The 11,377-nt window shown below is 49.3% G+C and overlaps 1 protein-coding gene and 1 long non-coding RNA gene across 5 annotated transcripts in view; one reads left to right on the forward strand and one right to left on the reverse strand.

Moving 5' to 3' along the window:
* LOC123379589 overlaps positions 1–6,861 on the reverse strand; it is a 47,563-nt gene extending 40,702 nt beyond the window's left edge. The window contains exons 1-2 of one of the 4 annotated variants that reach the window (XR_006584237.1): positions 6,017–6,861; positions 559–746 (exon numbers count right to left, since the gene is read on the reverse strand). This is a non-coding gene — a long non-coding RNA (uncharacterized LOC123379589). The remainder of the gene's footprint in view (positions 1–558; positions 747–6,016) is intronic. The other 3 variants (XR_006584235.1, XR_006584236.1, XR_006584234.1) reach the window with 3 other exon arrangements.
* A 2,120-nt stretch (positions 6,862–8,981) lies between these two features.
* Positions 8,982–10,863, forward strand: HPDL (4-hydroxyphenylpyruvate dioxygenase like). Its single transcript, XM_003990028.6, has one exon. The coding sequence runs from the start codon at positions 9,487–9,489 to the stop codon at positions 10,603–10,605; it is 1,119 nt and encodes a 372-aa protein (XP_003990077.1). The 5' UTR covers positions 8,982–9,486; the 3' UTR covers positions 10,606–10,863.
* The last annotated feature ends 514 nt before the right edge of the window (positions 10,864–11,377 follow it).

The raw sequence follows: 11,377 nt of genomic DNA on the forward strand, positions 1-11,377 counted from the left end.
ATAGTTGGAAGTCAGCACAGGGCCTGAGAGCAGACTGGGTTGGAGTCTCAGTGTGTATTAATTGTGTGTCCAGGCAGGTTTCTTTAGCTCTCTGCCTCAGTTTCCCCTCTGTAAAGTACCCTTTATATACTAAGTATCAAATAAATGCATCTTTTATTATTTCATTATCATTCACATTATACAATATTTAGGCAGTGGGAAGCCATTGGAAGGGAATTAACAGGCAAGTGTCCTGTCAGATTGGTGTCTTGGTTAGATGGCTTGGGCAAGCTATGCTCTGTCCCTGCTCTGGGTTTCCTCTTCACTAGGTCACCATAAGCCACTCATCGAGTTTCCTTCCAGCTGCTCCCAAGGCTGAGCCCCTCCAGGCCCCAGCAGCATCTCCATAAAACCTCTGTGTTGGTTTTAGCAGCGTTCCTGTGCCTTGGAATCAGGATGAATTACTGTCCCTCCTTTCACCCCTGTCCGCTTGCATTGTTGCCACTCAAAGAAATTAATCAGGCTTATTAAGCATGACCTCCCTTTTGTAAGCCCTGCTCCCAGTCTGCCACTCTGTACCTGTCTGCTGCTCTCCTAGCTTGCTTCCAGCCAGAGAGGCCTCAGCTTCCCTTGGTCCTCTGATGGGGGCAGGGGCAGGCGGTCAGTGGCCACATCTTTTGTTGTTTGCAGAGACTGACGCACCGGACTGGATCGGACAAAGGCAGAATGCTCTGCTGTAGTGAGCACAAGGCTCTTTGTTGCCATGGCTGTGGAAAAAATAGGAACAAAAAGGATAGATGTTGCATCCAAATATGCTAATAATTAACACTTAGCACCATAGATATAAAAAGCACTTAATACTAAATTACTATGATCATAATAGCTGTTCTTTATTCAGCCCTACTCCATATGGCATCATGGCTTGGTAGTTAAGTACACGTGAGCTGGAACCTGACTGCCTGGGTCCAAATCCTAGGTCTGCAATTTATCAGCTCTGGGACTTTGGGCAGGTTACTCAAGCTTCTCAAGTCTCAGTTTTGCATATATAAAGCACAGACAATGAAAGTTACAACTCATGGGGCTAAATGAGTCCATACTATGCTTATAAAGCACTTAAACATGGCATGCCACATAATACATACTCAATGAATATCATACTTTTTAAGGCTTTATATACATTGCATAACAAATTTAGACCTCAAAACAAACTTGTGACATAGACATTATTATTATCCCTATTTATCAGTTGAGGAAATCAGGACTCAGAGAGGTTGTGTAACTTTCCCAAAGTCTCCCAGCAAGAACATAGCAGAACCCAATTCTGTTTGACTCTAAAGTCACGTGCTTTCCACTGCACCAAGTTACTGTCTTCCATGAGTGACTGGCAAGAGGCCCCACATCAGTGGGATGATGATACATTGTTGGTGACTGTTTCACAAAATACTTCTCCCTTTAGTCAAATTGGAATATGTGAGGTATTTTTAGAATGTCGGACAAAAGAGTCCTGCATACAAGGACTAATTGCATAATTGATAGTTTCTCTCTTCCCCAGCCTGCCTTTATGCCCAGTATATGTGGCCCGGTTCTCTGGTAGAAGGTGGCAGGCCAGCTAGGGAAAAGCAGAGAGCCCAGCTCCGGGGAGGACTTCCTAAAGTTCCAGCTGTCTGATGACTTGACTGGCAGAGTGGAGCCATGGGCAGAACCTGGCCACAAAGCACCAAGCCATACCAGGTCCAGGGGCTGGGCAGATCTGGGGACAGATCTTGTACCCTAACAGTCTTTGGACATCACCAAGGAAATAAAGTGAAACTACATATCCCAAATCACCTTCTTGCCAGAGAAGTTTAAATTCTTTGTTTTTTAATGTAACGGAATCCAAAGTCTTATTAAACCTCCTGTACAGTAGACATTTGGCTGCCAGACCAATGCTCATCAGGGCCCTGACCACTGCCCAGACCAGTTAGGCCTCTGCCCATACTGCTACTCAAACAAAGTCAGTCCTCTGCACATAATTCTACACAACAAACTCTTGTTTAGTATTCAAAAGCAGCTCAGGGGCACCTTGCTGGCTCAGTCGGTTGAGTGTCCAACTCTTGATTTTGGCTCAGGTCATCATCACAGGGTTGTGGGATCAAGCACCGCATCAGGCTCTGTACTGTGCATGGAGCCTGCTTGGGATTCTCTTTCTCTCTTCCTCTGCCTTTCTTCCCCCCCACCCACCCCCACCTCTAAAAACAATAAAAAAGCAGCTCAATTCCTAAATAAATCCCTTGGCAAAAATAAAGCTCAGCCTTACAATATCTCTAGGAAAGAGAAGCACCTGGCTGTATCATTAATTGCAACCATTCACTGAGCCCACACTTTGGGCAAGGCACAGTGCTTAGCATAACACTTCTCACAGATTCCACCCATCCTCCTACCCCTCACCTGTCCCTCTAGTTTATGGCTAGCCTCTGATGGCTCCTCCCCGGTGCATCTCCCATGTCTCGATGTCCATTTGCAATCAAATAAGAACTGGCTGGGCTCATCCTGGACTCTGGAAAACATGACCCTGGCTCCTCAATGAGGACACAGTTTGGTGTTAAGACAACAGCCTGTGAAGGGGCCTCCCTGGAGATCCCCAGGCTATGTCCATACCTAGTTCAAGATGGCAAAGCCCACTTATGTGTGGACAGGCAAACTGTCTATGCTATGTGGACCCCCACACACCTGACCACAGGCCTCTTCCTCAATCTCTTCTACCCACACCTGCCTCTTACCTCCCACTTACACCCCCCTGGACTCCCAAATGAAGACCAGAGCAGGAGGGAAATGGTGAGGCTATAGATTCATTAAAAATAGCAGGAGATGGGGCGCCTGGGTGGCTCAGTCGGTTGGGCATCCGACTTCAGCTCAGGTCATGATCTTGCGGTGCGTGAGTTCGAGCCCCGCGTCAGGCTCTGTGCTGACAGCTCAGAGCCTGGAGCCTGTTTCAGATTCTGTGTCTCCCTCTCTCTCTGAACCTCCCCCGTTCATGCTGTCTCTCCCTGTCTCAAAAATAAATAAACGTTAAAAAAAATGTTTAAAAAAAAAATAGCAGGAGCTCTGTAGTCAGATAGACATAGGTTTAAATTTCACTATTTTTCTAAATAGCTGTGTGACTTAGGCTGGTCACTTAACCTCTCTGAGTCTCATTTTCTCATCTCCAAAAGAGGAATTATCTTCTGTACTCTTAATATTTCTGTGAGGATTAGAAACAATATATATAGATTATGCCCAGTGGCATTCAACCAATGGTAGCATTGTCAGACATAGGTGTGTCCTTTATGCTCATTTAAAGTATATATACATTCGGTCCCTAAATTCTTACAACCACCAGCCTGCAAGGTCAGCACACCAGTGGTGTTACTGTGATGAGCTTGGCTGGGTTATAGCTAAGCTCTCCTGTGAGACCTAGACCTTAGTCTCATGCAGATATGAACATTTTGGCCCCTCTTCCCTGGTTTGGCTGGGATTGTCCCAGTTTTAACACTGAAATTTCCACTACCTGGGAGCACTGGAAGTTCAGTCTTGGGAAAACAGGAATGGTTGGTCACCCTATCAAGGCAGCTGACCCAGAGCAGATGGAGAAGGTGTCAGACCTGAGAGAAGAAGCTGGGCTTCCAATAACCTTTCCCAGCTGGATGAACCAGCCAGGCCCTGTACCTACTCAGCCCCTCATTCCTGGTTCCCAGCCAAGTCCTGGTTAAGCAGAGGTCAAGGGTGACACCTAGAGGTTATGTTAAAAACTGCAGTATGGGAGCGCCTGGGTGGCTCAGTCAGTTAAGGACTGTCTCTTGATTTCTGCTCAGGTCCCAAGCTCATGGTTTGTGAGTTTGAGCCCTACATCCAGCGCTGTGCTGACAGTGCAGAGCCTGCTTGGGATTCTCTCTCTCTTTGCTCTCTCTCTTCCCCTCTCATGCACTCTCTCAAAACAAATAAATAAACTTAAAAAAAAAAAAAAAAACCCTGTAGTCTGATAATCACCCATCAGCCCCTTGAGGCCTTAGTTTGTTCATTTATAAATATTGAGGCACTGGACATAAGTCTTGGGGGTCTTGGAAGACATCCTCAAACAAGTTAAATTTAAGCTGGTATCTACTGATTGATAAGTTGTTAGCCAGGTACAAGGCAGGCGGGAAAGAAAATGTATTCTAGGCAGGAAGGAACAGCAAAGACAAAGCTCTGAGTGGGAAGAAGCGTGACACTTTCAAGAAACTACAGTATGGAGGAAGGGGTAGTGGTGACAACAAAAGTTGGAAAGGTTGTCAGGGGTTAATCAGCTAGGGGAAATTTTTTTGTCTTTACCCCAAGTGCAAGCAGAATTTAGTGAAGGTTTTTAAGCAGGACAGTAACATAATCAGATCTACATTTTTCAATGCTAACTCTGGCTACCGGGTGGAGACTGGTTAGGACAGTAGTAAACCTAAAGCCAGGGAGGCAATTAGTAGTGTCCAGGCGGTGTGGCAACAGTGAGACCTTGCACTTGGGTGGTACAGGGGTATGAAGAGGGAGGTGATGGTTGGAGAAATGTTATGGAAATAGAATGGGCAGGGATATGGTGATTGACTAGAGGTGAGGGGTGAGGAACAGCAAGGTTAAAAAATGATGTAGTTTCTGAATAGGACCACTGGAAAGCAATGGGACAGCTGCTGAGATGGGAGCATAAGAAGGAGGACAGTGTTGGGCATGTTGAATCCAAATCAAGCCGGCAAATAAACAGTTGAAGAAAGATTAGGAAGGGAGACATAAATGCGGGGATCATCTGGAAGGAGATGGTAACCAAAGCCCTGAGGAGCACCAACATTTAAAAATGAGCATAGGAGAGATAATGAGACCAAAGGAAAACCAGGTGAGTATGATGTTATAAAAGCCAGGGCAAGAGTATTTCAGAAAGAAGACAGGGGTCAAGTCAACTGCAATAAAATATTTCTGAGAGGCAGTAAGATGAGATCTGAAAATTGCCCATGGGACAACTGAAGATCATTGGTGACCTTAGATTCTTTTAAGGTGGAATGATGGACAGAAAGACAAATAGTATATGATTTCACTTATATGAAGCTCCTAGAGTGGTCAAAAGTAGACTAGTGGTTCCAGGGATTGGAGGCAGGGGAGAGTGGGGAGTTATTTACTGGGGACAGAGTTTCAGCTGGGGAATAGGTTAAGAGTTCCGCAGATAGATGGTAGTGATGGCTGTGTTGCAGGATTTTTTACTTTCAATACCCTGGGTTCGTGGTCTCACCCCTTCGAAGAATGAAGAGGTGGACACAAAATGAGCAGCAGGCAAAAGTTTATTAGAGTATAAGACCAAAAAAGAAGAATAGTATGAAAGCTCTCTTTACAGAGAGAGGACATTCGAAAGTGAATGCCAGAGATGATAGGCAAGGGCCTTTGTTTTATAAGGTTCTGGTCAGCACCCCCTTCCCTTCCCTCTTGTTCCTTCTCAGATTCTACCTTTATTGGCTAGGTAACTCTAAAGGCCTAGTCATTCCTTTTTGATCAGCTCATTTCCATTGCATGAGGTGTGGTCTTAGGCCATACCATCTACTACTTCTTTTAAGTCAGGTCTTTTGTCAAATTCCTGAGGGAAACCTGAGGGGGAGGTAATATCTGTTACATTCTTTAAGAGGAACCTTATGCCTGAGAGGGTTTGCTGTGGTCAGACACTCCCAGCATTGTTCCAAAGTATGTTCTTTTCTCTTTTCTCCTCAGGTCCTAATCTTTCCCTCTCTGCCTACTAATTCCTAAGGTTTCCTATCATAGCTGCACAGTATGAATGTACTTTTTTTTTTTTTAAGATTTAATTTGTAGCTAAATCTCTACACCCAATGTGGAGCTTGAACCCACAATCAGCAGATCAAGAGTCTCCTGTTCCACCGAGTGAGCCAGCCAGGTGCTCCACAATATGAATGTACTTAATACCACAAACTGTACACTTAAAAGTAGTTAACACATAAATATTACCATGTTATGTGTATTTTACTACACACACATACATACATACATACACAAAATTCACCTCTGTAAGGTCTGCCAGGTCACCCCTTGTAAAAAGACAAACACTCCGCAGACTGGAAGAGAAGTGGAATCAGGTAGAGGCAGGGCGAGAAAGGAGGGAACTTCCGGGCCCGCCTCCTCCAGGGCAAGGGGCTTGAGATAGGCGGGTTAAGCTGAGACCAAGGGTGACACCTAGAGGTCACGTTAAAAGCAGCAGCTGATAGTCACCCACGTGGCCCTAGAGTGGAGGGGAATGGCGGGGTGGGACCAGAGACGCGCGAGTTCAAGCACCCACCTTTTTAGGCTGGGAGAGAAGAGACAGGACAGGGTGGGGGTCAGGATTTTTAAGGAAGAAAGTGCACCTCCTCTAGCCCCGGGGCTTAAGCTGACTGACAGCTGCAGGAGGGGCGTGGCTCCGCCGGTTTGGCTCCAGGTCCACAGTCCCCACCTCCACCTACGCTGCCCTGGCCACTGTGGAAGGCAGATGTGGCAGAAGGCCTCCTGCAGCGCCATCGCCTCACCCCCTTAGACCTGCGTGCTCTCCAGAGCCCACCCCTGGCATCCTTATCCCCAGGAGAAAGACAACGGCGGCCAGGCACGGAGGACCCATCAGGCGAAAGTTCCGCAGGGACTGCTAGGAAACAGGAGTCCTACGTTGGTCACGGCTCAGATGCCAGCAGGGCTGCAGGAATTGCAGTCTGGCCTGGAGGGAGACCAACATCAATGACCACCTGTACCCCACCGCGCTGGCTTCCTAAGCACTGAATCTGTGCCCAGGGCCAAGGTCAAGCACAGTGCCCTTGTAAGGCAACTATGCCCTAACCAAGATCACCCTTTCTTTATTTTTTTTTTTCAACGTTTATTTATTTTTGGAACAGAGAGAGACAGAGCATGAACGGGGGAGGGGCAGAGAGAGAGGGAGACACAGAATTGGAAACAGGCTCCAGGCTCTGAGCCATCAGCCCAGAGCCTGATGCGGGACTCGAACTCACGGACCGCGAGATCGTGACCTGGCTGAAGTCGGACGCTTAACCGACTGCGCCACCCAGGCGCCCCAATCACCCTTTCTTTAAAACAGCCCCACTTGGCCTTCAGAAATCTACCCTCTCCCTCAAGAGCAAATGGGAAGTGATGGGTCAGAGGTCCTGTTTCTGCTCTGTCTGTCCACACATAGAGTCCTTGAGAGGAAACCCCTTTGGCTGGACCAAAGGCCTGGAGGCACTAGAGCTGCTCACCTGGGGCCCTGACCACAATAGTCTATTCTCTCTTGGGGCCCTGACCATGATAGTGGGGGCAAAAGATAGCCTATTCTGCCCCAGCTCTCACGGAGCACTATTCCCAGGGACCTTCCCCCAGAATCCACAGCAAAGCCAGGACCTTCATAGTGCCTTCCCAGTGCTCAAGCCTAGGGAGAGAGGAGTAGTCCTAATGTGGCTGTTATTCTGGGACCTACTGCAGCCCCCTCTCCTTGTGACATGTGTCCCTACCCAGCCCACTTTGTTTGCCCTGCTCCCACATAACAGGCCCAGGCTCACAGGTTAAATCCTAGATCCCTTGCCAGGCTGCAGCATATTCTACCTTAATCACAACAACCCTATGAAGTAGGTACTATTATTATTCCCATTTTTACAGAGGAGAAAACTAAGGCTCAGAGAAGGTTAGCAACTTGCCCCAAGTCATACAACTACTAAATATTGGAGGTAGTTTTCAAGCCCAGGTCTGTCTGGCTTTTGGAACCCATGTTCTAAATTTACTAGTCCGCAGAATAACACCAAGTGCCTTTTACCACCACTGATCAGCTTCTGGGTACTGCCTTCCTGGCTGCAAGCCTGAACACCCTGCCAGACCTCTTTTTCTCAGCCCTGTCCCTCCATCACAGCCTTCTTCCTCTTGCCAATGATACTCAATGGTATTACATCAGGCTCCCTGACAATCTCCTTTGCAATGCTTTGAACCATAGTATCCATACCAAATGTCTCCCCAATTTTATGCTCTATTGCTCCTCTAGGGTTTGGCTCATGTTCCTCACTGATTTGACTTTTTCTTTTTTCTTTTCTTTTCTTTTCTTTTCTTTTCTTTTCTTTTCTTTTCTTTTCTCTATTTCTTTCTTCATATTTTAGGTTCTACATCCAATGTGGGGCTTGAATTCACGACCCCAAGATCAAGAGCCACATGCTATACTGACTGAGCCAGCCAGGTGCCCCTCCTCACTGACCTTTTGCTTATCTTTACCCTTCTTGGAGTGCCCTTCCCAAACCCTCCAAGAGCCACTAGCTCAATTCAGGGTCTCACACAATTCTCACACAATTCTCACAAATCTCACACAATTCTGGGTCTTAAGGCCAGAAACACTCACAGAAAACTTCTCTGGCCCAGTATCCAGTCAGGAAGGTGCAAAGAGCAAGGAGGGCTTGAGTTCTAGTCCAAATAGGGTCAGGACCTGGAGAAAGGACACCAGTGCAGCTGTTTCTTTCAGATCCTGAGCCACCAGATTTTTCTCCAAATCTTTCTTGCAACAGGGGATAAAAGATTGTTGAAAGAGAAGTGGGGCTGAAGAAAGAGATAGGTGCAGTTGAGAAATTATCAGAGAGAAAGAAGAGAGTTTTGTAGAAGCTATATAAATGACCTATCTTTGTACAACATGTTTCTCTGGACCAATTTGGGGAAGGTAAGAAAATCTGTAACTTAAAACATTTAATATATTTTTTTAACGTTTTAAAGGAACATCAAGACTTAAAGGCAAAGTTCTCTAGGACTCTTTTTTTTTTTTTTTTTTTTTTTTAATGTGAGGCTTGAATTCATAACCCTGAGATCAGGACCTGGATGCTTAGCTGACTGAGCCACCCAGGTGCCCCCTCTAGACTTTTTAAGGTAAAACTGGTAGAAATGACACTGGTAAGAAATTCAGGGCTTCGGGAGGGGGTGGGGGGTGGTAGGGAGACGGGGAAGGATTCTGGCTTCTCCCCCAGCTAGGGCTTGTTCCCTTTGCTCTGGGTTTAAAGGATGAGAGAGCCCAGCGTCCAGCACCGAATGAAGGCAGCTATTGTGATCTCCGGGGGCGGAGAAGGGAAGCTCAGTGCCAAAGGGTGTGGCCCAGCCAGAGGCTCTGGGAAAGAGCAGCCTTGCGTCCCTACAGTACCCTCGGCGACTGCGTCTGGGCGGGAGGGGAAAAGTCTGCAGAGTCCCGGGCTCCGCCCCCTCCCTCCTGCTCCGCCCTAGCTCTGGCTCCACGTGGTTTTCACCAAGCTCAGCGCAGACCGGGTGGTCGCAAGGCAGACCCGGATTGCAGAGGGCGTGGCAGGGAGAACCGCAAGCCCCTAAGGGGGTCGGGTCTGTGACTTCTCCCCGGAAAAGAGGGAGGAACGCGCTCTGCGGGAAAAACTGGACTCCACAGGCTTCCGACGACAAGCCTGGGACGAAGAGTCCGGGAGTTCTCAAGGACAGGTGAACGGCCCCAGGAGAAGGACAGGCAGGGTCACCATCTGGACCGCCATGGCCGCGTCCGCCCGTCGTCTGTGCCACATCGCTTTCCACGTGCCCGCGGGGCAGCCCCTTGCCCAAGATCTGCAGCTTCTCTTCGGGTTCCAGCCCCTGGCGGTGCGGGAAGCAGACGGCTGGCGGCAGTTGGCCCTGCGCAGCGGCGACGCGGTCTTTTTGGTGAACGAGGGCGCTGGGCCCCAGGAGCCCCTGTACGGCCTGGACCCACGTCATGCTGTGCCCAGCGCCACCAACCTGTGTTTCGACGTGGTGGATACGGGCGCTGCCGCCCGGGCGTTGGTTGCGCGGGGCTGCAGCGTGCCGGTGCCCCCTGTTAGCGTGCGGGATTCTCAGGGCACCGCCACCTATGCCGTGGTCAGATCACCTGTGGGCAACCTCAGCCTGACTCTGCTGGAGCGCGCCGGCTTCGGAGGGCCTTTCCTGCCGGGCTTCAGGCCTGTGCCCTGTGCAACCCGCCCAGGCTGGGTCAGCCACGTGGACCACCTGACCCTGGCCTGCACCTGTGGCAGCTCCCCCACATTGATGCGCTGGTTCCACGACTGCCTAGACTTTCGCCACCTGCCACTGAGCCCAGGTGAGGATCCGGAGCTGGGCCTCGAGGTGACAGCAGGATCTGGGCCAGGGGGACTGAAGCTCACCGCCCTGCAGACCACGCCAGGCAGCGCTGCCCCCACCCTTGTACTGGCTGAGTCCCTGCCAGGGGCTGCCAGTGGACAGGACCAGGTGGAGCAGTTCCTGGCCCGGCACAGGGGACCAGGACTGCAGCACGTGGGGCTGTACACGCCGAACATAATAGAAGCCACTGAACGGGTAGCAGTGGCGGGGGGCCAGCTCCTGGCTCCTCCTGAGGCATACTACCAGCAGCCGGGCAAGGAAAGGCAAATCCTAGCTGCTGGGCATGAGCCTAGCCGGCTAGCCCGACAGGGGATCCTGCTAGATGGCGATGAAGGCAAGTTTCTGCTTCAAGTCTTCACCAAGTCTCTCTTTCCAGAGGACACCTTCTTCCTGGAGCTGATTCAGAGGCAGGGGGCGACAGGCTTTGGCCAGGGCAACATCCGGGCCCTGTGGCAGTCGGTGCAGGAGGAGCAAGCCTCCAGGAACCAAGAAACCTGAGAAGGGTTGGGGCTGGGTTCACCCTCCTGTCCTGGAGCACAGGGCCTATTGCAACGGAGAAACACCCATGGAGGCTTGGAGTGGAGAGGGCTTTGTCCCCAGGGCCATACCTGCCAGAACTTGAATCTCTCACTGGGGTGCCAAAGAGGTGGGATTTTATTTTTTCTTTTAAACTATGAAATATTCTTACATAGTCTATAACTAATATATATGCAAGATATAAAGAATAAAGGAATTACATAATTAGGAAACAGAATATATCAATACTTTTGAACCTTCCTTGTGACCTCTGATCCCATTTCCCTTCACCCCACCCCTAATTTTATTATTAACTCCGATTTTCTATATTGTTTCACTACATATGAAACAATACAGATATAAATTTAGTATTTGAGGTAGGAATTTATGACAGAACAAATCCTCCCCTGTGTTTCCCTTCTCCCCAGGGAGCAGCCTCTGCAGGTGGGGAAGGGTTGGGTCAGGGCTGAGCCCAACCACCTGCTCTAAGACAATACCACTACTCCAGTCAGAGCTGACCAAAGACCTGGACCAAGGGTGTTGGGTGTCAGCCACTGGCAGGGGCCCCCTAAAGCTGCGTTCTCCTTCTCTCTTGGAGGTTAGGGGAGGACAGATCACTCTGGACAGAATGCCCACCTCCACTGCCCAGGGCTGGCTGGGAGCTTGGCCAGAAGTCAGCACCAAGCAGGACTTTACCACTTTCTGGGATCCTCAGAGGGAAAGAATGAGAGGACTAGGAGGAGGGCAGGAAGTC

Source organism: Felis catus, chromosome C1, assembly GCF_018350175.1.
Source record: "Felis catus isolate Fca126 chromosome C1, F.catus_Fca126_mat1.0, whole genome shotgun sequence".
NCBI lineage: Eukaryota > Metazoa > Chordata > Mammalia > Carnivora > Felidae > Felis > Felis catus.

Excerpts from the sequence above, each read along its gene's own strand:
- HPDL (XM_003990028.6), top strand. The coding sequence starts at position 9,487 with ATGGCCGCGTCCGCCCGTCGTCTGTGCCACATCGCTTTCCACGTGCCC.